This window comes from Enhydra lutris, unplaced genomic scaffold (genome assembly GCF_002288905.1).
Source record: "Enhydra lutris kenyoni isolate GAN:26980312 unplaced genomic scaffold, ASM228890v2 scaffoldscaffold31, whole genome shotgun sequence".
NCBI classification, from domain to species: domain Eukaryota; kingdom Metazoa; phylum Chordata; class Mammalia; order Carnivora; family Mustelidae; genus Enhydra; species Enhydra lutris.
The window spans coordinates 20,256,129-20,283,811 of NW_019154115.1; the positions used below are offsets into that span (position 1 = coordinate 20,256,129).

General features: G+C 41.3%; 1 protein-coding gene across 3 annotated transcripts in view; it reads left to right on the forward strand.

Moving 5' to 3' along the window:
- Nucleotides 1-27,683, forward strand: part of LOC111153163 (mitogen-activated protein kinase kinase 5) — a 267,166-nt gene that overhangs the window by 134,846 nt on the left and 104,637 nt on the right. For all 3 annotated transcript variants that reach the window (XM_022511975.1, XM_022511977.1, XM_022511976.1), the window contains exons 14-16: nucleotides 437-510; nucleotides 1,485-1,535; nucleotides 11,163-11,234. In XM_022511975.1, coding sequence (XP_022367683.1) covers nucleotides 437-510; nucleotides 1,485-1,535; nucleotides 11,163-11,234 — 197 coding nt within the window. The remainder of the gene's footprint in view (nucleotides 1-436; nucleotides 511-1,484; nucleotides 1,536-11,162; nucleotides 11,235-27,683) is intronic.

Genomic DNA, 27,683 nt, shown 5'->3' on the forward strand with positions numbered 1-27,683 from the left:
TTTTTTCCTTGTTGGCTTCCCTTTGGCCTTACTGCTTCTTAAATGGGAGGAGTAGTTTCACATCGACAGCAAAGCTAAACCTTTTTGTGCAAATTCTTTGCAAGAAGATTACATTTTCTTATCCACCTACTTTTCCTGAAAGCCTGGGGATAGGATGATGGATGCATTTACTGTTGTGGGAAGCCAAGATTTTATTTGACTTTCAGTTGAAATAAACCCTTGCTTCCATAGAAACCAGAAATGGTTGGAAGTGAAGGAGTTAGGACCTTACATTTTGCCTCCAGATAAAATGCTTTGCATTAAATTTGTGATTAGAATTCCGGGTTGAACAGATGATGTCATTTCTGCAATATGGTATGGTGTGCACATGTGCTTTTTGAAAACACGCGCTGAAAATACAGAATTAGTTACCTGGACTTTTCTGATTCCTCTTTAGATGTAAAACCCTCCAATATGCTAGTAAACACAAGAGGACAGGTCAAGCTGTGTGATTTTGGAGTTAGCACTCAGGTAGGTCTCTTTTTTTTTTTTTCCCCCCTCCCAGGTTGTTGTCCTTTCTGCAACATTCACTTTTTATTTTCAGTCTTACTTTTTGGATTGAAAAATCACCTAGCTGCCAGACAAACAGAACTGTGCATCTCCTCGGCTGGGAATGTGTTATTCATTTTTAATCTCTGAGCGCGTTTCCTTCATCAGAATATGATTGTTCATTGTTTAATGACAGTAAAAACTGCTGATATTGTAATTACTACTTACGAATAGCAAACTTCATTGATATGCAGCTTTGATATGAAAGCGTTTTGACCAGACAAAAGGGAGGGCAGAGTGGGAGCTGTGCCTGGGGAGCCCAACTGGCCCACAATAAAAATTAATATTGGGAGCAACAATGGTGGAGGGCCATTACAATGTGCAGCACAAATTTTAATTAATTTCCATTTTGGGCCTCCCCTGAGAACCCCAGTGATAGTGACCCATGAGTGCGCTGTGATGTTGATTTGAATTGCAGCCACCTTTACTCCCAGCCAAACACGAAGACCAAAGCGAAGGTCATCGTTGTATTATGGGCTGTCAAAGTCTGTTATCCCTCCAGCGTATTTAGTGTTCATTCCATTCTCGCAAAGCACAGGCTTCATTCACATCTTGAGCCATCTGACTAAAAAATGAGTGTGTTCAGATTCTACTTCAAATTGACTTTTTATATCAGGCGGGTTTGGGGTACTAAAGCGATAAGCATCCTGCTTAAGTGAATTGTTTAAGGTTATCTGCTATAAACTGTAATGCTGTGCTTGTCTAAATTGGAAATCACATTCAAAAGAAAAGAGAGATTTAATCATTTTTAATGCCTTTGTAGATAAATTTGTTCCCTTTTACATAATTTTTAGTTGATTTATAGAAATGATGATTGTAGGTTAAATGAGGAATAATTGCCCATTTTATTTCCACATTATCTTTATATTGTTCTAACAGACTGTTTTGTCTCATAGCTGGTGAATTCTATAGCCAAGACGTATGTTGGAACAAACGCTTATATGGCGGTAAGTAAACTTATGCAAAAATAACATTTAAAACCCACATCTTTATCTTTATGTACTTGGTAATGTAGAATTCTTGAATTAATTCAACAGCTTTATCCTAACAGATCATAAATTACAAAGTCAATCCAGTCATGATCTGATTTTTAAATCTTTCTAAAAGGCATTGAGGTTTTTACAGGAGCTGCCAACTTATCTTTTTAGTTGACTTTAACTATTTGGTTCGAGTGTGAAATTGCTGAGTTTTGAAGTTTAATCCTACAGAAAAATGGCCCCTTAGAGCCCATGGGCCGCTTCGCCACATTGTTTACCTAATTAACCCCTCAAGTATCCCAAAATGTCAGTTGATAAGATCGGTTGTTTTTTTCCCAGGAATACAAACACGCTTTGTTACCTGATCAAAATTAAATTTTTGACACGACCAACTCTTACTTACGGATCTCTGAACGTAGAGGTTGGGCAGGAAATTCTCTCTCTCGAATGTGTAATAATCTGTATTCTGTTTACGTGTTGGGTTCGTGTCTGTCGGATTAATTCCTCTGACATGAATTTACCACATATAAAAATTAGAAGCCCAGAACTGTTTCAAAGACCCAATGTGGACTTGTCTTCAACCTTTCCTCTTTTTTTCTACCTTTTAAGTAAGGGAAGTCATTTGGGGCACAAATGCTTTTGTTTTTTTAGTTTCCACAATCACTTCAAGAGGGGTTGTTGGGAGAGACAAGTAGGAAGGTTTTCTAGTATCATTTTTGGAGCCAAGTTTTGTTTTAACACCTTAAGGCCTTTTTTTTTTTTTTTTTTTTTTAAATGAGGATTCTGGATTTACTCAGTCTGTTTTACTTCCAATAGTCTTTATATGAAGTTAAGCAATATTAGTATGGATGGAAACCTGGCTCTTATTCTCGGTTCATATATTATCTTGATAAAAAGATATTAATATGGATGGAACTCTGGATCTTATTCTCAGAACAGGATGAGCCTTTTTTTTTCTTATTGAGGTATCAGAATAGTTAATTTTTGTCTTGCCTGGTTTTTAAAGAAATTTCATTCTATCTCATTTTCCTAGGTAATGTGGAAAAATATTAACCTCTAAAGTCATCGTGTCTGTTTATATAAAACATAATCGCCCTCTTGGCTCTACCAGGTTAGCGAGATTGGCGAGCCACTTTCACAATTAATAAACCCCTACCAAATGCCACAGTTTCCGTCCTTGAAAGAATTATGGAACACTGTGATTTAAAAATAAATAAATAAAACTACTATAAATGAAACAACTTATCATCTACCCATCATGTTTTTAGTAGCTTTAAATTGCCCTAATAATTAAATTGCATTATGTTTGAATGTACAAATCTAGATTACAGTTGTCTTTCCCAGGTGTACGATAAAGAAATTACCTTTTTCCCCTTTCGTTTATGGATGAATGTGATGCGTCCATCTGTTAATTGAATATGTGAGGACTAAAATTATGAAATGTTAGCTCAGATTGGCACAGCTAAAATTGCTTTGCTTCTTGGGTGAGTGAATCCTAGTCCTCAGCTTTATAGTTCAGGCTGTAAAAAGCATAAGATACCTAGAAAGGCCAGAGTCATAGCCCAACAGTGAGCTTTGCTCAGTCCAGCAGACTCTTGCTGGTGTAAGATCAGAGGTTGGGGTGGGAGAAGGTAGAAATAACATTATTCTGTTACGGGTCTTAATCCCTGCCTGAGATACCGCAAGATCCTATTATAGAACCACCATTGAGGACGACTGGGTGAAGGGTACACAGAACTTCCCTGTATATAGTTTTTTCCACTCGTGAATCAATATGTATTTCAAAATACAAAAATTAGGTCAGAAAGGGAAGTTTCATTGGAACATGTCCACGCCCTTCTGTTTGCGTGTCGGCTGTGGCTGCGTTGGGGATACAGTGGCTGAGTGGAGTCGCCGTGACAGTTGCAGCAGAGACCATATGGCCCACAGAGGGAGAAATATTTATGCTCTGGCCATGTACAGAAAAAGTTGGCCAGCCTCTGGCCTATCCCCAAGAAAGCTGTATCTGACACTGAGTACCAGCGGTCCATCAACCAGCATTGACTGAGCAGCTCCCATGCTATTAGCCGGGTCACAGTGGAACCATTTGAAGCCACAGAAGATGTGGGTGAAATGGGAAGCTTGGCATTATATGTGGCTACATCATGTGAGACCTAAGAAAGACTTAAGTTTATCAAACATACATTTAGAGAGTAAGAAGGCATACAGTGTATGATTTGGATGACTTAACAGTATGTGAAAAGGATACTTACTAAAAGATCACTATGGAGGGAGGAGCAAAGACTTAGAAATAGAAGATAATGTGATGTCATTGGGGGTGGGAGGTAGGGCAGAGGATAAGTAATAAGTTGTGGGAATATACAGTTAGAGATCAGCTGGTATGATACCCTTATAATAACTAATATTTAACCCCTGTGCCAGTCATTCTTTTAAACTCTTACATGTAAACTTTAAATCTTTACAACAACCCTATCAGGTAAGTAATATCATTTTCATCTTACAGGTGAAAAAACAGGGATAGAGAGGCTAAGTAGCTTACTTGAGTTCATACATCTAATAAGTGGCAGAGTCAGGATTCAGACCTAAGTCATCTGTCTACAGAGACTTAACGTCTAGCTGCTGTGCCTCTCCCTGTGTCCAGATTATATCTGTATCTCTCCTGATCTAGATCATGATCTTTGGAGGGGCAAGATTTATTCTGCTCATTCTCTATATCTGGTCCTACACACAGGGCTAGATGAACGAATTAGTTCTTGAAAGCTGCCTTCCCAGCATGACTTATTCACTAATTATAAGCAGAGCATTTAACTTTTCACATTAAGTATTTCTGTTGCACTGTAAGGTATAGAAGACCCCCACATTACCCAAACACAGTCGACTAGGCTGCTCAAATATTGAAAAGAAAATAAATCAAAGAAATAGCACTGCATGTACAATCTCACTTCATTCTTCTATAGTCTAAAGTGTAAGGGATAGGAAAATGATAATTAGGAAAGAGGGCAGGTTTCTTAAGATCCTAAGACATGAAAAATAATACTAATTAACCACTTATGGGCATGTTAAGGGGTGGGACTTACAGGAGACTTGGAAAGTCATCTGGCCTAACCTCCTCATTGACCCACATGATCAGAAAGTGGATGACAAGTCCAAGGACATACCACATTTTAGGGGCAGATATTCAGGTCTGGTAGACACTGTAAGCCAATGCAAGAAAGATTTTCAGCTTCATTTTAAAAGGATCTCATCCAGCAGGATTACAAGAGATAGAAGTCCCTAAACTTCAACCCATTGTTCAGTCATTGTGGTTTGTTTACTGTTATAATGTTTTAATCAAATATAAGTTTGACCTTATTATGAATAAAGTTTTAAAATTAAAATCTTACCCAAATACTTGTGCTTTGTGATCAGAAGGTCCATCAAGAGGCACCTGGCTAGCCCAGTCAGTGAAGTATCTGACTCTTGATTTCAGCCCAGGTCATGATCTCAGGGTCGTGAGATCAAGCCCTGCATTCGGCTCTGTGCTCAGCATGGAGTCTGCTTGGGATTCTCTCCTTTTGCCCCTCTCCCTGCTCATGCACTCTCTCTTTCTCAAACAAATAAATAAAATATTTAAAAAAGGAAGTGCATCAAAGCAACTGTTTTTATCTCCTGAACATTTTCCCTACCTGGGCTGTTCTTGTCCTGGGAAATTATCTTCACCCAGAATGAAACCTATACAGATGACATAATACAGCGACATTGGCCATGTTCATGCAGTGATGGTCATGGCAATGGTGGTGATCAAAAAGAAGTTGGCATTTACCGATCATTCCCATGTGACAGGTACTAAATCAAGCACATCAAATGGATTCACTTAATCTTCACACAGCCCTATGAAATGTACGTATTATTATTGTCTTCATTTTATAGATAAGGAAACCGGAGGTGAAGTAAATTCATCCCAGGGTCTCAGAGCTGACCAAGTAGTGAGAGTCAAGATTTAATTAGGACACCACCTTCTAGTTTCTAGTAACAGCAGGTTGGGCTATTTGGACCAACTCTTCCATTGAAAAATGCTAGGTAAGGGGCGCCTGAGTGGCTCAGTGGGTTAAGCCTCTGCTTTCAGCTCAGGTCATGATCTCTGGTCCTGGGATCGAGCCCCGCAATCAGGCTCTCTGCTCAGCAGGGAGCCTGCTTCCCCCTCTCTCTCTGCCTGCCTCTCTGCCTACTTGTGATCTCTCTCTCTCTCTCTCTCTCTCTCTCTCTCTCTGTCAAATAAAAAAAAAAAAGAAAAGAAAAAAGAAAAACACTAGGTAAACTACTTTAAAAATCATCTCAAATGCACTGAAGAGCTATAATGACAACGGCAATTCTCCCAGGACAATTTTCAGATGGAATCCTGCAACAGAGGGGAAAGCAGAATGTTGGAGCACCAAACCTACTTCTTCCTGAGAGCCATGAATGGTCTGGGGTCCTCCTAAGGCAGAGGGTCTCAGAGGAGGAGGAGATCCCTACGGATCTCAGAGGAGATTTTCTCCCCATCATGTGGGAGATCCAAAGGGCTCACCCTCGGTATATGAGCGAACCAGAGCCAAAGCTGTGGCTGCTCCTCCTCCCCCAGTCCCAGGGAACAAAAAAGAAGGCCTCTCAAAGCCACACAGAGAAGCAGGGGAAAAGGAAAAGGGGGAAAGTTGCAGCCATAGACCAACTCTGACACAGATTTACTGAGTATTTGTATTCATGGCATGAGTTGGAAAAGGAGCTTCATGCTAAGAACCTGGTTTGAGGTGGGCACACTACCTTACGGCTCAGAGAATCTCTCCAGAATGTTTTCAAGCGCAAAAACTGGCAAGTAGTCAACAGAAAGCAGGCACACAAGGAAACAAGGCAACATGAAGAGGAACCAGCAGGAACAACAGATACACACACTCTTCACATCACAGATTTTAAAAGTGACGTAGTAGATTGAGAACATCTCAAACAAAACTACTAGATCAAGATGTAAAAACTCACTACTTGGTAGCATATTGGCCATAGCAGAAGAGAGAATTCATGGTGTGGAAGATAGAGTTAGAGCATTCTGACCTCGGAACCCTAGGCTAACCAGTATGTTCTACTACCAATGGGGATCTGGCCAACTTAAAAAAAAAAAAAAAGAATTCTCCCTTGTTTGTGATACATATTTTGACTGCTTACTAACCTAAAATATTTGTGCATACTTTGTGCATACTGCTTTTGACCAGTGAATCCTGTTGTACATAGAGATGATTCAGGAGTGAGTCAGCAAACCATGGGTCTGGGGTAAATAACAAGCCCCAGAGGGTGGCAGGAAGGAGTGCCGTGTTACCCTTTCAGATCCTCTATAAACTCTGCTTTTCATACCACCACCACTCCCTACTGTTCTCAGGAAGAACAGACCAGAATTTCCCCCACCACCACCACCACCTTAAACCTGAGTGCAGAAGTAAGTGCTGGAGACAGGAGTCCTGTTTTTCCTGTTATTTAGCTTCCCGCACTGGTGACAGCTGCCATGTCAGAGAGTAACACAGCTTTTCATTTTTAACTGCAAAATGTCCATCACAGATCTTCCATCAGTAGTGTGGTACCCGATGGTTGGTGTTGTGTTTTGTTCTGTTTTGTTTTGTTTTGTTTTGTTTGACATGGGAGAGGACAGGGCAGGCCACCTTGGCTTCAAGTGCGAGAACAGATTTGAATTGTGCAGCCTCAGGCCATCAAGTCCTGGCTCCCTAAATTCAGAGTGAATTGGGGCTCATCTTGTGGCCGTGTCTGTTTCAGGGGCCTGGGCACATTTCCCAGTCTTGATCTGCTGTACCAGTTCTTCAGGTAGACCCGGAGAGCTGGCTGCCTACTTTCACTGAGCATTCATGCTTGAGCACAGCATCACAACAGTGATCTCATTTTGTGAGTTTAGTGCAAGGATGATTTCTCCAGTGAGTGGTTGTCAGAATCTCATCCTTAAGGAGCCTCTTACTTGCCACCTGTGACCGTTACCATTGATTTTTTTCTTTTTTAATTTAATTTAATTTTTTCATGCTTTATGCTTTATTTTTTTGAAGATTGATTTCTTTTATTTGAGAGAGAGAGAGCGAGCGTGAGCTGGCAGGGAGAGGGTGGGCAGAGGGAGAGAGAGAGTCTTGGGCTCCACACCCAACATGAAACGAGACACAGGGTTCAGTCTCACAACCCTGAGATCATGACCTGAGCCAAAAACCAAGAGTCGGATGCTCAACCGACTGAGCCACCCAGACACCCCAGTTTTTTCATGCTCTATTTTCAGCTTCCAGTTTGCATTTGTTTTGATAGTTCAGTGGGCAAATGTTATGAAAGTATTTAATCTTGTAGTTGATCCTGCCAAAGTATTTTTGTATCTGGACTCCCCTTGCCTTTGTTTGCTTGTTCTCTTCTCTGCGTGAGTGCTAGAGAGTGGTAACTGTCAGCGAGGGGAATGAAGGACAGGAGAGAGTAAGGACAGGAGGAACAGGGAGGAAGCCGCCATCTGGTTATTTTTTCAAGAATTCTGGAGGATTTTAGGATTTTCTTGTTTGCTAGATGTTCTTGATGGGCATGAATAGCAATAATATTGGGGAAGTTATATTAGTAGAACACTCCAGGGGACTTAATAATTGGTACATGCTTTAAACCAAATGTGCAGTAAACACGTATAACATCCCTTCAAGACAGCATACCATGACCGCTCCCCGGCTGTGTGCCTGCCGTGGTACTAGGTATGAGATGAGTAAGACACTTTCTTGGCCTCTTAGGAGAAACAGGCTAGTAATCGGGTGGTTACAACACAGTGCAGTGTATTAATATTAAAGACACAAACGACATTTTCATGAAGGACAGAGGCAAGAATTTGTTAATTCTTCCTGAAAAATAGAGGAACATTTCACCAAAAAACAGGTGACCCATGAGCAGGGCCTTTGTAAAAGAAATGTTCACTAAGCAGAGAGGAGGAAGACAGGTCTTTGCCTCTGCAGGGAATGTGGAAATGTTTAGTGACTGAGGCTGAGTATACCAAAGAATCAGCCGAAAAAATTATTTTTTATTTTTAAAATTTTTTCAAGTTTTTTTTTTTTAAGATTTTATTTCTTTGTCAGAGAGAGAGAGAGAGCGAGCACAAGAAGGGGGAGTGGCAGGCAGAGGGAGAAGCAGGCACCCCATCAAGCAAGGAGCCTGATGTGGGACTCGATCCCAGGACCCTGGGATCATGACCTGAGCTGAAAGCAGATGCTTAACCCACTGAGCCACCCAAGCATCCCGAGGAATTATTTTTTAAAATGAATACTGAAGGGGGTGCCTGGGTGGCTCAGTCAGTTAAGCACCTACCTTCGGCTCAGCTCATGATCTCAGGGTCCTGGGATCAAGTCCCACATCTTCTCCCTCTTCCTCTGCCCCCCTCCCCCTGCTTGTACTCTCTCACTCTCCGTCAAATAAATAAATAAAATCTTTTTTAAAAACATGAACTGAAGGCTGTATTTTGAGAAATACTGACCACATCGAGATTAGTGTGTGGCTCTTCTGACTTCTGGTTCTGAGGGCAGTTTGACACACTAGAAAGAGCCCTCATTTTGCAGTCAAACATACCTGGGTTTGAATCCTGGCTGTGTTCCTAAACGAATATGCCTACTGCTGACCCACAGCTCTGGACTTCAGCAAATCACTTAATCTTATGAAGCCTCAGTTTCTACATCTATAAAGTAAAGGCAGTAATATCTAACTTTGCGAGATTGTCCTAAGGTGTAGAGGATGCAAAGTATCTAGTCCAGTGTTTGGTCATTACATGATAGTTATTACTATCTTTATATAGTGGGTGCAAACTAGGTCTCTCTATGCCTCCTTTTCCTTATCTCTTAGAAGGGGATAGTAATAGTACCAATCTAATATGGGTGTTTATGATTCTGAAATGAGACATGCATGAATAGCACTTATGACAAGCATATGGAAATTCTTTAGTAAATGCACACGGTAGTCTTGTTGATGATGATGGTGGTGGTGGTGGTGGTGATATTCCTCTAACTAATCAGCTGCTTTCATCCTAGCACGTATTGAACTAGCTGGGGTTGGATAATGGGTTCATTCATGTATGAACTAGAGCTTCAGAGGTGATGGCGTAGGGGATTTGAACTTAAAAGTAAAAGTACTGAGGAATTGGAATGACCGTGTCTCTTAGCAGCTGAGAGAGGTGGTCAGATGGCGTTTGGCCCAGGGGAAGAATTGTTCTTGGTGGGAAAGGGGTTTTATAAATTAAAGAAATAAATAAAGAGAGGGAAATAAGACGATCCATCCTGCTACCCCAGGACAGGGCTTTATGTAATTTTATGGCAAGTGGTCCCAGGAGAAGGCAATAAGTATATTGAGGTAGCCTGATAGGTGTGGGCAGAAAGTAGGTCACAAATTCTAGGTCCCAGCTACACCAACTCCCTGAGATGTAGGACTGTGCCAATGACCTGAGAGCACCGGGCTCACATCTTCCGCTCCCCTGGTGTATCCTCTGCTGCTGGTTGGTGGATACCTCCTTCCTCCATGTGCAGTGGACCAGGCTGATCCTGGCCCCAAATACTCTTCAGGACTCCCATGAAAGCTCCCGAAGGCTGATGCCATTGGTTGCCGCCAGGAACTCCATGGGTGGACCCACGAACAGAATGGTGCCCTGAGGGCCAGGAGGCATGGGTTATGATCCCAAGCCTCCCATGTCCAGCTCTGTAACCTTCAACGACTACTGCACCTTCATGAGACTTTGGTTTCTCTTACTCCTGTGCTCCTGTGTTCACTCAAAAGATTGCTGCGAAGTACAATACTGAATGCTAGATCCTGGAGGGATGGAGACACCAGGCTGCACCCACTTCACTATGGAACTATTCTTGTTGAAGTAGAGAGTGTGCCTGTGGTGGCTTTCTAGACCGCGTATTGGTACATGTCTTGCACGGAGGACCAGTTGTCCCAGATGGACCTTTCAAACTGTTCCTTGGTTTATATCAAAAGAAACCCTGATAAATGGAATAAAATGTTGAACCATAGGTGAATCTGGGCAAAGGAAATTGCGATTTTTTTTTTAGCTTTCCAGCTTTCTTGTAAGTTTGAAACTATTTCCAAATGAAAAGTTAAAAATTAAAAATAATAGAATCCCTAGTTATCCAGACCCATCTCTCAAAAGTGCAAGTAAGTGATAACATTATATTATGTTGTATAGTTTGTCACTTCACAGCTGAAACCACTGAATTTGGAGGGATTGGACTTGGATCCAAGTCTCAGCTCATTTCCCAGCTGAGGACTTGGCCAATCTGAGCCTCCATTTTCACCAATCCAAACCTCCATTTTCTTTATCTGTAAAATAGAGGTAATAAAGTTCTCTTCACAGGGACTTTGTGAGGATTCAGTGAGATGATTATCTATCCCTATTACCTCTGTTGTTTCTGTATGTTACCTGTGTAATACACCTACACCGACACAGACACGCACACACATGCACATACACGAAATTGTTTTGTGCTTCATAAGGTGCCACAAAATGTTGGTGGGTCCCTGCCTTAGTGATTACGTGTTAGTGTCTCCTGGAGTAGCTCTATCAACTCACCAGCTTCTGTTTTCTTACAGCCCGAAAGAATTTCAGGGGAGCAGTATGGAATCCATTCCGATGTCTGGAGTTTGGGGATCTCTTTTATGGAGGTATGTCGTTTGCAAATAGCTGCTTCTGTGTATATCAGGAATAATATAGTATCAGGAAGAATGAAGATTCTGAAAAAAAAAAAAATAACCCTCCAATGTGTTACGTGTATGTGTACACCAACTTAACTCTAAAGTCCTTTTGATATCCTTGAATGGCTTGTGAACAGACTATTCTGAGGTGCTGTTTCTTACACATCACCTGTATAAAACTTTCTTGGAGAGCTTCTTAAAAATACAGGTTCCCAGAGTCCCTCTATGACTAAATTCCAGAGAAGATCTGTGTAATGGTGACCTTGGTAGAATGCATATATGACTCCCAGAGGTGATTAAAGAGTACGGCCCTACTCATTTGGATGTATAAGTTCTATATGTTTAGAAAGAAAAAAAACACCTTTCTCCAATATTGTCATTTCATGTGTTGGGGAACGGGGCATGATATGACCTGGACGAGGATGAAGAGTATGTATTCAGCACAGTTTTAGTGTCTTGACTGTTTATATAGCTGTACTTAGAATGGACTTCATCTTAGTGTGCTACGTGTAACCCCACTAGAACTCTGTGCTAAGGTTTCTTGACAATGACTCTTGATCTGTAAGGAAACGTATAGTTTCCATTAGAAGGACGTCTGGCTGAATTATACTAGTATAGAATCTGACACTCACCAGTACTTCAAGAATTGTTTCTCACATACATTGACTCAGAGAAAGGAGGGCTTTTTAAAAAGTAGAAAGGATTCCTTAAATAAGATCACGGGTAGAGTTGCAGTCATGGTTTTATCACCTTTTTGGGGGTTAAGTACTTTCTCTGGGACTTTTGTGATACATGAATGCAATTGAATATATAAGGAAATATCTTTAAACTCAATTCACCTGCACTATAAGCAAAAATAAAATAGTCAGTGTTTGTTAAACCGTATTCTTCTGCTTCCTCACAGAAGAGAATCTAAGAGGAAATATAATAATGTATGAATCAGCTGAGAGTTTAGCAATAATTTCAGACAGAAGCTCAGAACACAGTTTCCCAGCAGAGTCCTGAAGGGCGTCGTCAGGTAACTTGTTCCAGAGAAACTAGCACTTTTGAGTTGTGGAGCTCGGGCCTTTGCTGTTATATAAATTCCCTTTGCATATTTAAATCATTGTCATTGAATGCATTTAATAAATGACCAGATGGAATGTAGAACATTTGAGAAGTATGTGATGTAGAGATAAGAGTCCCAGATTGGGAATGAAAGACAGAGAGCAGTTTCACCTTTGCTGCTGGTTTTTTCTTTTCTTTTCTTTTCTTTTCTTTTCTTTTCTTTTCTTTTTTAATTAACATTATAAGGTATTATTAGCCCCAGGGGTACAGGTCTGTGAATCATCAGGCTTACATACTTCACAGCACTCACCATAGCACATACCCTCCCCAATGTCCATAACCTAACCGTCCTCTCCATACCCCCCTCTCCCAGGCAACTCTTAGTTTATTTTTTGAAATTAAGAGTCTCTTATGGTTTGTCTCCCTCCCAATCCCCCCAATCCCATCTTGTTTCATTTTTTTCCTTCCCTACCCCCCAAACCCCCCACTTTGCCTCTCAAATTCCTCATATCAGGGAGATCATATGATAGTTGTCTTTCTCTGATTGACTTATTTCACTCAGCCTAATACCCTCTAGTTCCATCCACGTCATTGCAAGTGGCAAGATTTCATCTCTTTTGATGGCTGCGTAGTATTCCATTGTATATATATACACCACATCTTCTTTATCCATTCATCTGCTGATGGACATCTGGGTTCTTTCCATAGTTTGGCTATTGTAGACATTGCTGCTGTAAACATTCGGGTGCACATGCCCCTTCAGATCACTACGTTTATATCTTTAGGGTAAATACCTAGTAGTATGATTGCTGGGTCATAGGGTAGTTCTATTTTCAACTTTTTGAGGAACCTCCATGCTGTTTTCCAGAGTGGCTGCACCAGCTTGCATTCCCACCAACAGTGTAGGAGGGTTCCCCTTTCTTGCTGCTGGTTTTCTAGGTGTCCTGTGCAAGCTGCTGTCCCTCACTGGGCCTCATTTCTTCCTCCGTAAGATAATGATCTCTAAGCCCCTTTCCAGACTAACATTCTATGACTCTGAGCAGTCTGTTATCTTTCTTTAACTTTCTGCATCAACTCCAGAGCTGAGAGACTTGGACAATGATAGACCCTAGCGTGACATAACGTGAGGCACAGAGCAGGACCACGAGAACTAACAGATTTAAGATTTAGAACACATATAAAGATCCACTGTTCTTTCCTTCCACACTCATTTTGAGCTCCTGCGATGCCTGTTGGATGGGCAATGGGAATATGGTGATGAAAGGACACTCCAGTCTTGACTCCCATGAAGTAGGGCATGAGAAGGATAGAAAGCAGAAGGATAACTAAACATATAACCTATCAGGTGGAGGCAAGTCCTATGGAGAAGAAATAAAGCAGAGTGATCCTTTCTGATAAAGTAACCTTTGAGCAGAAACTTGGATGATATGAAAGGAGAGAGCCATAAGGCAACAGCAAAAAAAACAGAGGTGCTAAGCTGGAGTGTGTTTGGCACATTTAAGGAAAGCAGAGAGACCAAGATGAGTATAGTGGAGTTAGTAAGGGAAAAAAAATGGGAAAAAGTACATTCAGAGAGACAGCCGGAGATTAGTTCATATATTGTCTTATAGGTCATGGTAAGGACTTTGGATTTTACTCTGAGGGGAAGTGATTGAATTATATCTTCAAAAGATCATTGAGTGCTCTCTGGAGCACGGATTATAGAAGGGCAAGCATGGAAACGAGATCAGTTAAGGTAGGTAGGTGGTAAGTAGATGGGTAGATTCCCAGTACATAGAACATACTTACATTTGCATGCTGCAGCACATGTCTGCCAGTATTTCGGTAAATGCTAGGGATGCAAAGATTTAAAAAGACACTGTTCAGAGTGTAAAGAGGAAGTTTGCCATTGGTGTATTTGGAGTTTTGTCGATCATGTTCTTTTATCCTGGAGGTAAACTATTGAATAGTCTCCAGAAGACTGAAGAAAACGGTCTTGTTGAATTTGTAAGATTGAGGAGGGTTAAGGTATAGGGAGCTGTGTAAGAAATTGTCACAGTAAGTCTGGGACACCTGCGTGCCAAAAGGAATGTATTGGCTCCTGGGGTGAAGAGGAGAGCACATGAGGACAGACAGTTGGGAGTGAGGGCCAGGAAGGGTTAGGTGTTTTAATGCTCCCTGTGTTTTCCGACGGTTGGTGAGGAGCCCATGTTCTGTCAGAAGGAGGAGGTAATGTCGGTACAGGGTGTAAGGTGCGGACTGATTATGATCATCGAGAGGGGTTGGTTGTTGCATGATGTTCAACTAAGTGCTTTCAGAGGGAACTGTGTGTTTGCAGCCCTTGTCTGTTAGCAGCCATGACCCACCAGACAAGCAAGTGACAGCATATGGCCGAACGCAAGTGCTGAACCAGTAAGCCACTAGAAAACAGTGTAAGGCCCCGGGAGTGTGCTTTATACCAAATTCATTTAGGGCACAAAGTGACACACAATAAGTGATAGGGAAGGGAACCCAGAGGTTTTGAGTCCCTAGATGAAAAAAATGTGAGTAATTCAGTAATAAGAGAATGCCAAGGTTCTTCTTCCCTAGGGGTGGATGTAACGAGACTATTACCTGCAGAGTGTGGGGAAGTTAGTCCACAAGGAGCACTTTGTTTTCACCTAGGTCTGCTTGGAGTAAAGGTGGCAAATCCTGTTTAAAATCGGAATAGAGAGAAGAGTAAATCTCAATAGCATTTTAAAATTCTGAATAACAAATTGTGTTTTGAAACATAGTCAACATCATCGAAGAATTGCTTCTCTTCTGTTTATCCTTACTTTTAAAAAAAACAAGACTCCCTTGCTAGGTGTGTGCCCTGAAGAGTAAAAACTTTACTTCATTCATTGATTACTATTAAAGCACTTATGCCAGGCTTTGGAGAGTGGGGGCGCACAGAGCTTTTGATAAAGAAGAGAGACACCCTAAAGCCAAACCAGACAGCGTGCCAGTATCTTCAGTAAAGCTGTTTCCAGAGGACCCTGAGCCCCAGAGAGAGGCGGGGTTTCTCAAAGGAGTGGACAGTTGAGCTGGGTTGGTCTTGAAGAGAGTTTGCCACTGGGAGGAAGAAGGAAAAATGGGAAGAGCCCCTCCTCATCTCCCAGCACATTCTAAGGTGGATCTCTATGAACCTTTCAGGACAGATCTGATGTCAGAGCTGCAGGGTCTGCCCTGGGCCATTTCACTACCTATCTGTGTGGGTACCTTCCTCAGGGTGTTTTGAGGGTACTGGTGGTAAAGAAGCAAATGGGATGAAAATACAGGAAACTGAGCAAAGGAGTTTTTCTGAAATTACACAAGAACCAGAGACAAAATATGAACAAGAGTTTTCCATCCCGTATACCTCTGCTAGCATCCCTGCCCCCTGCAAATCCCATAAACTCTCAGCCCTTCCCTGAGGTTTGGTGATACAGGAATCAGAAGTGGCCTTCATTATTTCAAACTCCTAAAATAGCGAGGTGTTCACCTTTGCTTGCCTTCTCCGTACTGCTCTCCCCTCGTTAATGTGCTGTCACAGTCCCTGTGGGGGTCATAACAAGGCCTCTCGCACACTCGTTCATAAAAGATGATGCTACATGCCACTAAAAATGTGCCATTAAAAAAGTCACAGACAGGTACATTTGTGCCTTAAGCAAAGAATCTTTAATATCAGACTATCTTTCATCCAGGGTCAGAACTGCCCCGTCTCCTCTCTGTTCAGCATCCCTGGGGGATAAGATGGGCCTCTTCCAGGATTTTTTCAGCTGTATGTCGTATTTGGAGTTGGCAGAAGTAACATAAACGTGGAGATTACCCTTAAGAAGGGAAAAAAATGGGATTATTCAGCTTCACTAGAGCATGGCAGTTTTACTAGTTGAGAAGAATTTGGCTGCTTTCTATGTTTTTTGTTTATGGTTTTCAACTCAGATCTTTAAATTCTTTAAATGTGTTGTAGTTCTCCTTATGTGGGTTAATTAGGAAACCAAATAAAGGCATCGCAGTATGTGGGGTTTGTGTGGGCTCACTTTGTAACGGGAAAAAAATCCATGTAGAATCGCACTTCTTCCTTGAAGCTTCATGACAGAAATCACTGTGGAAATGCAAAAAAAAAAGAAGAAGAAGAAGAAAAGAAAAAAGTAAGACCCACTAACAAAGGTACAAAATTCCTGAACTAAAACTAGGACAAACAAGGAGGACTAATCCTGCTTCCAAGAATATTTGACTCCTCTAGAAAGCTCACGATGATTCTGTCAACTCATTGATTTTTAGGACACTTCACCCTGGCACTTGCCATTTGAAACTTCAGGGCTAAACTTTAAAAGAAAATTGGCACATAGTAAGAGATTTGTTTACCAAGTTTGATGATGTTATTTAATCCTTAGGGAAGAGGAGTATCTGAAACATTTTAGGGCACAATTTCTCGGTTTCACAGGCAGCTCTGTGTGTATCTCTCCTCCTACAGAATAGCTTGAGGAGAGAGGCCCCACTGTTGTTTTCACGAATCACTTATTCCATTCATATTCTTGCATCATTTAAGTCACGACCTGTTTGCAAAAGCTGGCTTTTTCACGTTGGCCCTTCTTGGGTCAGAAAAGGAAGACCGCATACACTGTCTTCCGGCCTTTCATTTGCAGTACCCGGACCAATGCATGCACATTTAAAAAGGCACCAGGCCAGTCCTGTAATGTTCTTATTGTCACTGAGTATGCTCTACAAGTACATGTTCTGGTCTGTGATTCTATCTGGCGAGTTATTATAAACCTTATTCAGGTCGGTGGTGAATAATCTTCTGACAGGTTTTTCTGCAGGAGTCAGACTGAAAGCCCATCTCTAACACATGCATTTTGCTCTTTTCACTTGGGTCCTCGCTCTTTCTGCCTTTGTGTGCCTCCTCTCCCTGCCAGTCTCTTGAGTCTGAGGCGTAGAACAATCTGGCTCAGTGTGCTTGGTTAATTGGAGTGTCATCTAGTCCTCTGAGACCCCTCTTCGGCGTGATCCCTGTTTCATTGAAGTGGTTTGAATGATGTGTTAAACGATGAAAGCGAGGTCCATGGCTTAGAAAAACGTCTCCAGATAGGTGAAGAACATATTCAGAGAGCCACACAAGGTCATTGTCATCAAAGTAACACCATCTTCTGAAGATTTTCATGAGTTCTATTGTTTCAACAAAGAGTTAGAGTTTTTCTTATGAGTTTTAGAATCACCTTTACCAAGTTAAAAATAAACCCATGGAGTACTATGCTGTTCACTACGTGGAATATAATTTTTTTTCATCTTCCCAAGATACAGTTTAAATACCCATCCTTCCTGACGTCTGCTCTGACCTCTTCAGCAAAAAATAATACCTTCTCCTTCTGACCTTCATCTGCGTCTTCCTCGTGGCATCTGCCTTTTCCACTTTGTGCTATAATAATTTATAGGCATTTCAGAGTTCCTTGGATCAACATTCAAATCTGATACGCTCAAAACCTCTCACACTCACTAGCACAATTCCACTGCCCCTGAGTGGGCACTCAAGAAATCTTTTTGGCTCAGTTTTTTCGTATTTTTGTAATAATTTTAAAGCCACATCTGAGAATAAAGATCAGAGTTTGAAGCTTGATGGAGCCTTTAACATAAGCACACATAAGTGTTTGCTAAATAGATCACAAATGTTTTGCATGTGGAGAAAGGTTTTTTTCTTTTGACGGAGGATAGACCTAGACTCAGATTCCACCTCTGTCGGTATAAACCGTAGATCCTTGGATAAGTCACTGAGTCTCTGGGCTTCAGGGTCCTCATCTTTAGATGGAAGCTCTACTTCAGAGCTTCTGGACAAAGGTCACAATGAAAAAAATTAAGCCATCAACTCCTCTCTTTAAAAGGAATTACCTCTTGAAATATTTCTATTTGGTTCAAAAAGGCCACTAATTTGGTTAAAGCATGGAACACAGAACATGCCATACCTTCCGCTTTCACTTCAGTCTCCACTAAAAATAACCATAAAGGGATTAAAAAAAAAAAAATACTACCATGAAGACAAAGCAAAAGGGAAAGAGAGACTATTGCAACCAAATTTTGGGTGTGGGGAAACAGACGGACAGTGGCAAACAACCTAGCAGCACTGAGAATGCTGAAATCCTAAGCTAGCTGTAAAGAAGGTGACAAGCACCCCAATTCCTGTAGAACACCAAAAAGACTCAGGAATTGGTGACACGAGTTATCTGGAACTAGATGTGAAGGTGGGACCAAAGGAAAGAGAATTAGTTGAAAGCCCATTTGAAAAGCATGTAAGCCATTTGACCCACAGAGTCTTCTCATAACTCAGCCTGTGTGCACAGTCAACACTCCTCAGCTCAACACAGGAAGGTAGAGGACTTTTTTGGAAAGAGTAAAATCAGTGATATCTGGCATGGTAGAAGAATGTGTCTCACTGAGGAATGGAGGCATTATGTGGATGGTAAATGTTGAGACCTCTCAGCCTTCCCGTCACACTCTATTCCTAGGATGCTGGCAGCCAAGATTACCTTTCGGGTGGAAGAGACTCTCTCTAAGGAAATCGGACCAAGAAGTCTTAAAGATCCAGACACTGGGGGTTCATGTTACATCATGTTACGTCAGTCAACAGGTTTCACCAATGAGCACAGTGTTTCCAGCCAGATTTTTAGTACCTTACTCTTGGTGAAGCATGTGAGGAAGGCCTTTAGGACAGAGACCTAAAATAACTGGCAGGAGGTGGGGTGAGGGGAGAAGCAGCTTGGAGGGCCTTGGAAACTATGCAGTGAAGAAAAATTCTGATGAACTCCTGTAGTATTCTCAGAGGGGTAAGAGAAAATACTGCATTCAGGAAACAAGAACAAGCTGCTGTGACAAAGGAACTTCCAAAGAATAACAGAGAAATGAAAATTCAAGAACCAGGTCAGGAAGTCTAATGTGAAAAACAGAAGTTTTAAGAAGAAAGAGTAGAGGAAACAGAGGGGAAGAAACTACCAAAGAAAATGACTTTATAACAAGAGAAATGTTTATATGTTGTTGGAGATTACCCTCCTCTTTAGTATTCCTACAGCAAAAAAAAAAAAACCCACAAAAAAACAAAAAACAAAACAACTTTTTTTCTAAATGACATGTCAGTGCTTTGGCCAGAGAAGTGGAGTTTTTACTGGGGAATGGTACAATTTTTGAATTTTCTGTAGACATCTACAATAGAATTTTCCCCAAGCATAGAAAGTGAAAGTAGTTGGGGGCACCTGGGTGGCACAGTCAGTTAAATGTCTGACTCTTGGTTTTGGCAGGTTGTGAGATCGAACCCCACACCCAACTCTGCTAGTGGGGAGTTTGCTTTAGACTCTCTCCCTCTGCAAGCCCCCTCTCTAAAATAAATATTAAAAAAAAAAAAGTAAAAATTGTTGGATAGAACCACCATGTTTTATGGAAATGTTACAACCTGTGAATATATCCCATTTGTAACACCCTGGCTTTATATGTGTATATTTTTTACTGGATGCTGGATAAGACTCATTAGATACCAAGAAAATGAAATGCAATCTTCTCCATTTACAAGCAAACATGGAAAACTATGTGAAATGAAAACAAAAGTATTGAGAAAGTGGCATGGATCACTCAGCCCAATACCTTTGACAGAAGCTTCTGGAGAAGTTGGTGAAGAGTAGGTAATTTTCATTCTGTGATAAGATTTTTAGATTCAAGGGCTGCCATCCTAATTCTTGAACTCTTAAAATGCTCAGACTTCGGATTAACCAGGTATGTTGGCACCGCCAACCAATCGGTGTGATTTTGGTAGTCATTTTGCTACTCCAAGTGTCACTTTCTTATCTGTGAAATGAAGATAACTTTAGAATTCATTCATTCCTCAAATATTTGTTGAGCATCTTTTATGTTCCACACAATTTGCGCAGTGCTGAGGATACACTCATAAATAAAACAGGCGTGTTCCCTTGTTGAGCCTACAGCGTGAAGGGGGCAGGCTAGAAATAGTAGTCTCCTCCTTTTTTGAAAGCAGGAACTTTTCAGTATCCTAGGCTCTTCTCTAAACACTTCCATTTAATAATAACCACCCCATAAAGTGACTTTCAGAGTAAGCTCCTGTTTGAAATAACATCCTCATCTATGTATTGGGTGGTTTTGCCAAGTGACAAGAATTATGGAGTATTATCCAGACCTGATTCCTGCCCCTAAATATATGTAAGAACCCAACCCTGCCCCCACCCCCTACATAAACCATGCGGAGACACAGCTGTCTCTAGTGGTCTCCAGCTGCGGCTTTGTTTGCTTTTCTAGCCCTTGGTGATTATGAACCTGGTCTGAGGGGTGACGGATGGCTCTGGATACTCTATGAGCAGCTGCTGTTAGCTTCTCTAGACCATAAAACTTGGCATTTGGTGTGCTCCACTCAAATACTGATATTTTCTCCTCTCCCCTTTTTACAATTATCGTCAAGAACATGAGTGGAGGTTGAGTCTTATATGTTCGGTCTGCTGCTCCATCTAGTGAAACATCTTACCTGTTGATCAGAAGTTTCTTCTGAAATCCATCAGAAGGCAAAAGGATCAAAGCAAAGGGTCCAAACAACAAGGAAATTTCAGTGGCAGACTGTATAGAAAAGTGGGCAGGAGTGTGGTCTGGAGTTCTGCCATGGGCCTCCTTCCCTTCCGTTGAAGAATGTCGAGAAAAAGAGCATGTAACGGTATCCGTCCCTCATTTCCCTGCTCCTACTCCCCTTTCTGTAATTCCCTCTTAAGTTAATTTTCTCCATTGTCATTTTTTAAATCTGAAACATTCTGCAACTTACTGCAAAAAGGAGCTGTTAAAATGACCTTTGGGAGATGATGGATTGACTAGTTCGGTCGGCTGCAAGGTTTGTGAAGGGATCCAGCTGTCTCAGATTACCATGCCTAAATGTGCATTTTCCAAGGTTGTCAGTGATCACAGTGAATGTGCAAATGGCAGACAAAGTGAGTGTTTCCCGCTGAATGAGGCATTGTTGAGCTCGCTTTGTGCTCAGAGCTGTCTGAACAACCATGAGATTGACAAAACAAGATGGAACAGGTGCTAGCAGTCCCAGCTAAGTATTTTATTATTTTGATGGATTTCAGACTGATTTTCAAGTTTTTCCGACAGCACATGTCCAAATTGTGTGTGTTTGCATGCAAACACACACAATTTGGACTTTTAAAAAAGCATTAAGTCAACAAAGTCTTCATGTGAAGAATAAATAAAGAGAAGACACAGCAAGCATTTGACAACCCATATTCAGATGTTTGAAGGATTGTCAGTGGAAAAGAGGCAAGCTGGTCTTCAGTGACTGGCAGGCTGAACTTTCTGAAGCTAACATGACCAAAAAAAAAAAAAAAAAAAAAAAAAAAAGCCATTGGTTTTCTATTCTTATAAAGAAGAAGATTCTAATGGGTAGATCCCTACATCCATCCTACTCCACAGCGGAATCGTCCCCTTTATGGATAAAAATGCCCCATTTACCTAGTAACTGAATAACCACATGCCATGTCTTACGTTTTTGTTTTGTTTTGTCTCTCAAGAAGAAATGCTTTGTAGAAGAAACAGAGATGAGGTTAGATAAGATGTAGTCATTTATTCATTAATCACTTGGAATTTTTATTGAGTGTCTAATATATGCCAAGCACCATGCTAGTCACTGGGAATATGGCTGTGAATGAAACTGACAAAATCCCTTCATGGAGCCTACATTTTAAAGAAGGTATTTGACAACAGCAAGTCATTAGACGGGAACAAACATCGTTGTATGATAGGAGTAACTGAGTGGTGTGGTATGTAAGTTAAGGTATCTTAAATTGAGATCTGAAAGATAAGGGGTCAGTCTTCTAGTGACATCTGTCACTTCTAAATTCTGTGAGTGATAATTTGGGGAACCATGGTCACTCCCTTGAGATGTCCAATGGTGAAAACCACTGATCCTACAATTCTGTCAACACTGAAATCCAGTGACCTGGAAGTCACTTTAAAAATCCCCTTGAAGCTCCTACAGACTGTCGCACATACTTTGGTTCTGAACTGGCAAATAAAAACTTGAACATTTTTATAGCATGTATTTAGACAATTCTTTTATAAACCTTATCTTGTACTTAGAGATTAGAGCGTTTTTTTAAATTTTTTAAAAATTTTACTTATTTGAGATAGAATGAGGGGGCTAGAAGGAGAGGGAGAAGCAGACTCCCCTCTGAGTGGGGAGCCCGATGTGGGGCTCAATCCCAGGACCCTGAGATTCTGACCTGAGCCGAAGGCAGAGGCCTAACTGACTGAGCCACCCAGGCATCCCTAGAATGTTTTTTAGTAGGAGAGTGTCTTCAGAACTTGTTAAACCAGATCCCTCCTCATACCAGTGAGGAAACTGGGAGCCAGAGGAGGGAGGGGACGTGCCCAAAGTGACAGCAAACAGCCAGTCCTGTGCAGAAGAGGACTGGAATTGAGGACTTCTGATGTCAAGTCTGGTGCTCTGTCCTCTTTTTGCAGCTGTTGACATCTTCTTGCTTGGTGTCATTCTCACAAGGGTGATAGCGGAACACTCGGCACGTGCCTAACACTTAACAAAATCGGTTGATATTCATTACCTCATTTAGGCTCTCCTATACTGTGATGGGAAATGACTGAAAAATCAGTGATTTGAGGCACCCCAAGATCGTTCCGCCGTATAAACATCAAAGCTCCCATTCTGCAAGTAAGGAAACAGATCCAGATAAATTAAAGGACTTTTTAAGAAAGGTGAAGGGACTAGACCAGACATCAGCAGTCAGGTTCCCTGACTCTGCCACTTTCGTTATGCTCTAGAGAATAAGTAGTTTTGGAAGAGAAGAGATAAATGGTAAACGTAAACGAGCAGGAAATTAGATAAAGGAAAAGACTGGTTTATTGTGATTCTGCTTGTCTGTCAAAACTGCTTTTCCCAGGCTTACTACAGCTGCTTCAGTATTCTATATTTCATATTTCATATTCCGTATTTCAGAGTGTACATGTATCACTGGTTTTTAGAAACCAGTGCCTAGTTTATTTCCTTTTGTTGTTGTTGCTAAAGAGTTTATTTATTTATTTGACAGAGAGAGTACAAGCAGGGGGAGCAGCAGACAGAGGGAGAGGGAGAAGCAGACTCCCTAGTGAGCAGAGAGCCTGACATGGGGCTCCATCCAGGACCATGGGATCATGACCTGAGCTGGAGGCAGATGCTTAACCGACTGAGCCACCCAGGCGCCTCTTAGTTTATGTTTCTAAACAAATACAAAAATTAACCTATTCTCCAATGTGTTGCTCTGTTAGGAAGTGGATAGGTGAGAATTCCATCTAATCAGTAAATATTTATGTAGCACTCTTCTGCGTTGGCAGTAAGGATACCAACTTTGCCCTCAGGAGCTCCTCAACTAGTAGGTAGAAAGGGAAATAAAAGTGAAACGGAAATGCATAGCACTGGGCAGGTGAGAGGGAGGGCCGACGTCTATGTCAAGGAAAGCATTTCAGTTATCTATTGCTCTTAATCACACACCCAACGTTAGTGGCTTAACATCGCAACCCTTTATTTACTCAGGATTCTGCGGGTTAGGAATCTCAGGGCTCAGCCATTAGATGTGGCATCTGCGGGGCCCTCCAGTGAGGGTGTAGCCAGATGGTGGTTACGAATGGAGCATCCAAGATGACTTCACCTGCACGCAAGGCACTTTGGTGGGAGTGGCCACTCCATCTCTCTCTCTCTCAGGAGCAGCATACAGATCACTGCCTGATCACTACCTGATGATGACTCCTGTGGCTTTGAAATGTCTAGAAATAGAAGTGTAGAGTTGCTTGAACCAGTGGACTCTACCCCAGCACTGATGTTTTCTCAGGTACTCACAGCTGCATGACTCCACTGACCAGTTCAGAAATGGAGGAACACCCCCCACCAAAGCCCCCCATACCCAGAGCTGCAGGGATTGTTACCATGATTGAAGTTGTGTACTGTTCGAGGACACAGGTCAGCATGATACAAATGTATTGAAAGGGTGTCATTTCTTAATTCTCACTGTGAAGATTAAAATGGTTATTGAATTAAGTACACAAGATGGATTGGAAGACAGTTAACTCCAGTCTCTTTCCCTTCTTGCAACCCCTAAGCCTATAATAAGAAATAAGCCATTTAAATTAATCATAATGCTTAAATATGTGAAAGTGATTATTCTAAGCACTGATGTATAAGAGAGCCTTGTCAGTTAAGACTATCAACCCGTAATACTGAAGTTTGTATACTATGTTCATTAAAGTAGTGCAGCGCAGAGGGACATCTGGGTGGCCCAGGCAGTTAAGCATCTGACTCTTGATCTCAGCTCAGGTCTTGATCTCAGGGTGGTGAGTTCAAGCCCCGCACTGGGCTCCATGCTGGGCGGGCGTGGGGCCCACATTTTAAAAAAAGAAAAAAAAAAAGTATTAGAGTGTAGGAACAACTAACATGCACTGCCAGGTTGGGTAGGCTCTAGAAGACCTCACCATCAGGGGATTTACAATAATCAACAAATGCTTATTGTCAGCCAACTGCAAAATACCATTTCTGGTGTCATGGAGAACACAAAAGTATATGACTTAAGAGTCTGCCCTCAAACAAAATTTAAAATTTCCCAGGCCTTAGAGACATAGGAAGATGCAGGACAGTAGGAAATGTCACCAGGAAGGATGTGCTTCGCTGCCCAGTGAATGGTAGGGGACAGAGAATGATAGGAAGTTGTCTTCAAACTTTTGTTCAGGGATTAACTCCCAGCGGAAGAGGAGGAGTAACTTGGGCCAAGCCCTGAAAGGATAGGTGACCTGGAGTTCCATCTGTCCATCTGTTGTTACATCATCTTAGAATCCAGATAGAGAAACTACCCCCAGTATTGCATTTTGAGTTGTGTAAAAATTTGAAGTTCATTTCTTCTATTATAAAAGTAAATCATTTGCTTTCATCTGTCAGGACTGAATGTTCTCTCTTTTTAATGTGGAGTTTCTCACTGAATTTCCTTTCAGTGCACAGAATACCACCAAAAGAGACCTTTACAGTTGCTTCTCAGTGACTTTTAGAGATTTATATACCCAGATATTCAAATTAGCATTGCTCTGAGTAGAGAGACCCATGGAAATCAGCTTGGGACAATCAGAGTGTCTTCAAAGCTACAAAAGTGGGTCTCTTAAGATAGAGAGGGTTTGTTTTCCTTTTTTAAAAAAAGTCAGCTGCTTCGTATTTACTATGGCCTACTTGAAATTATATATTGCATTTAAACCATAGTATTTGTGCAAAAAACTATTCAAAGTTTTTGCTCTAATGTAGTATAGACAGATTGATAGATACGTACACACGCACATACAAACACACACAGTCCGAAAGAAAACGACGCAAGAGAAGTAGCATTATGGGAGAGGAAGGAGAATTTATGTGTCGGGACAGCAGGGTTAGAAGGACCGAGCAACGTTTAAAGATTCCAAACAATAGCATTTAGCATGAAATCTACTTTTTATCATCCTTACCCAGCCATCAGAATGAAGAAAGACAGTGTCCAGCTGTAGCAGTGGTTGGGTAGCAGGAGAATTAGAAGTAAAGGTACTAGTGCCCGAGGGGTGGGTCATGAATTAATAATTGCTGTGTGGCGGATGAGCCCGTCAGAAGCGCTGGAAATGAGGACGTTGCCTTGCAGAGCGCTATCAATCACTCAGTGACCATAACTTCCAGTAATTAGTGTATTTTATGGGCCTTTGCTTCAGTGGCTCGAAAGCACATATGCTCCAGTCACAGCTAAACTTTGCCGGAGTAATATTCCAGGATGATTTATCCTCCTGCTGCGCTGGGATATACCCCTATATTAGGTGAAGATTGTGAACTAAGCTGCAATAAAGTGTAAGTTTAGGTACAGTTTGCCCAGGTTGAGACCTCCATGTATCATGCTTTTCAGCATCCGCGGTTAGGCTACAGCAAGCCATCATTTTTAACCGTGAAACAAATAAAGCAATTAATGGAACAGCATTAGGATATTGTACTTGTGAATTACTGTTGCCCTCTCCCCATTTAAGTGTCCACTGTAATAAGCCCATTTCTAATTAAAAAAAAAAAAAAAAAACAGCACACACAATTGGAAACATTTATTTGTAATGCTGTCTTTTCTCCACTATTATTAGTAATCTGTGGGATAGGATGCAGGACCTTCCAAATGATGGAGAAGGACTTGATTTATTTCTTTGTATTATGGCGTTTGGCCTCCATGAGTTAAAATAAATTTACTTTTCATCCATGGACTCTAGTGAGGACGAGTAGTTCTTTTTTAAATACTGGTACATGTTAAGAAGCAATCCTGATGGGAACCTCACATTTAGGCTCTTTCAACACAAAGAAAGCATGTTATTTGCGAGCTCTCTGGAGCACTTGGCACTTCTGTACAGCTGTAATGAGTTATTTGTCGTGGTTCATCCACTCCGCTGGAAGTCTCCAAGGCCTTTGCAGACAGGGTCCTTTGCCATTGCCAAAAACATCTGTAGAGCCCACAGTTCTTAGTGATTTAACAAGCTTTGCCACCAACCTGCAGTATGACCTTGGGCAAATTAATTAAGCTTCTGGTGCCTCCATTGGGCCATAATTCTGTTTGTGTTAAGGAAATCCTTAGAGTTTATAGGAAAGTGTTATGTGAAAAGTATAAATTGAATAGGGAAGAGATATGCACAGTCCCACTCTATCCATTGTGGAGGGAAATGTTTCCACACCACTTTTAATGATGATGTCCGTGAATTTCCTTTCAATAGACACCAGTGGTGAGCTCATTTCTCCAAGCCGGGGTAGAAAGGTGTACATAGTTCGGCGCTTTCATTACATTTATTATCCCATCTTTAATTTGCAATATATTATAGTATCACACAAGTTAAAACAATAACAGTAAAACAAACTAATTGTCTTTAATTAAAGTGAATTAGGTTTTGATTTTAATCTATTTGATGTAGTGAGAACTGATAACGTGGAGGGTCCCTCCGGTTATTAGGGCATATTTCTGTTGGGCCTGATGGTGTTAGTAATAACCCTCTTCCTCATAGTTCTAGACACGAACAAATATGTCACTTCATCAGTCTCTGTTACTCGCACTTATGCCCCTCCGCAGGGGTCGCAGATTCCACAAGTTATCAGCTAATGGCGTTATACATTAAAAATTGAAGCTTTCCTCACTCCGAGGCCTTTCAAGGCTTTGTTCTTAAGCCCTAGACACTTTGGAGTGCAGCTGCAAACTATAGGCAGAAGATTAAATTAATTTGTAACTCTTTTTTTTTTTTGGTCCTGCATTACTAAATCCTCCGCATTTAATTGAAACCCTACTTCAAGACGCTTTGTGTTTCTGTGTTCTTTGTTGTCAGTTTAACCTCCAAAGCACTTTAACA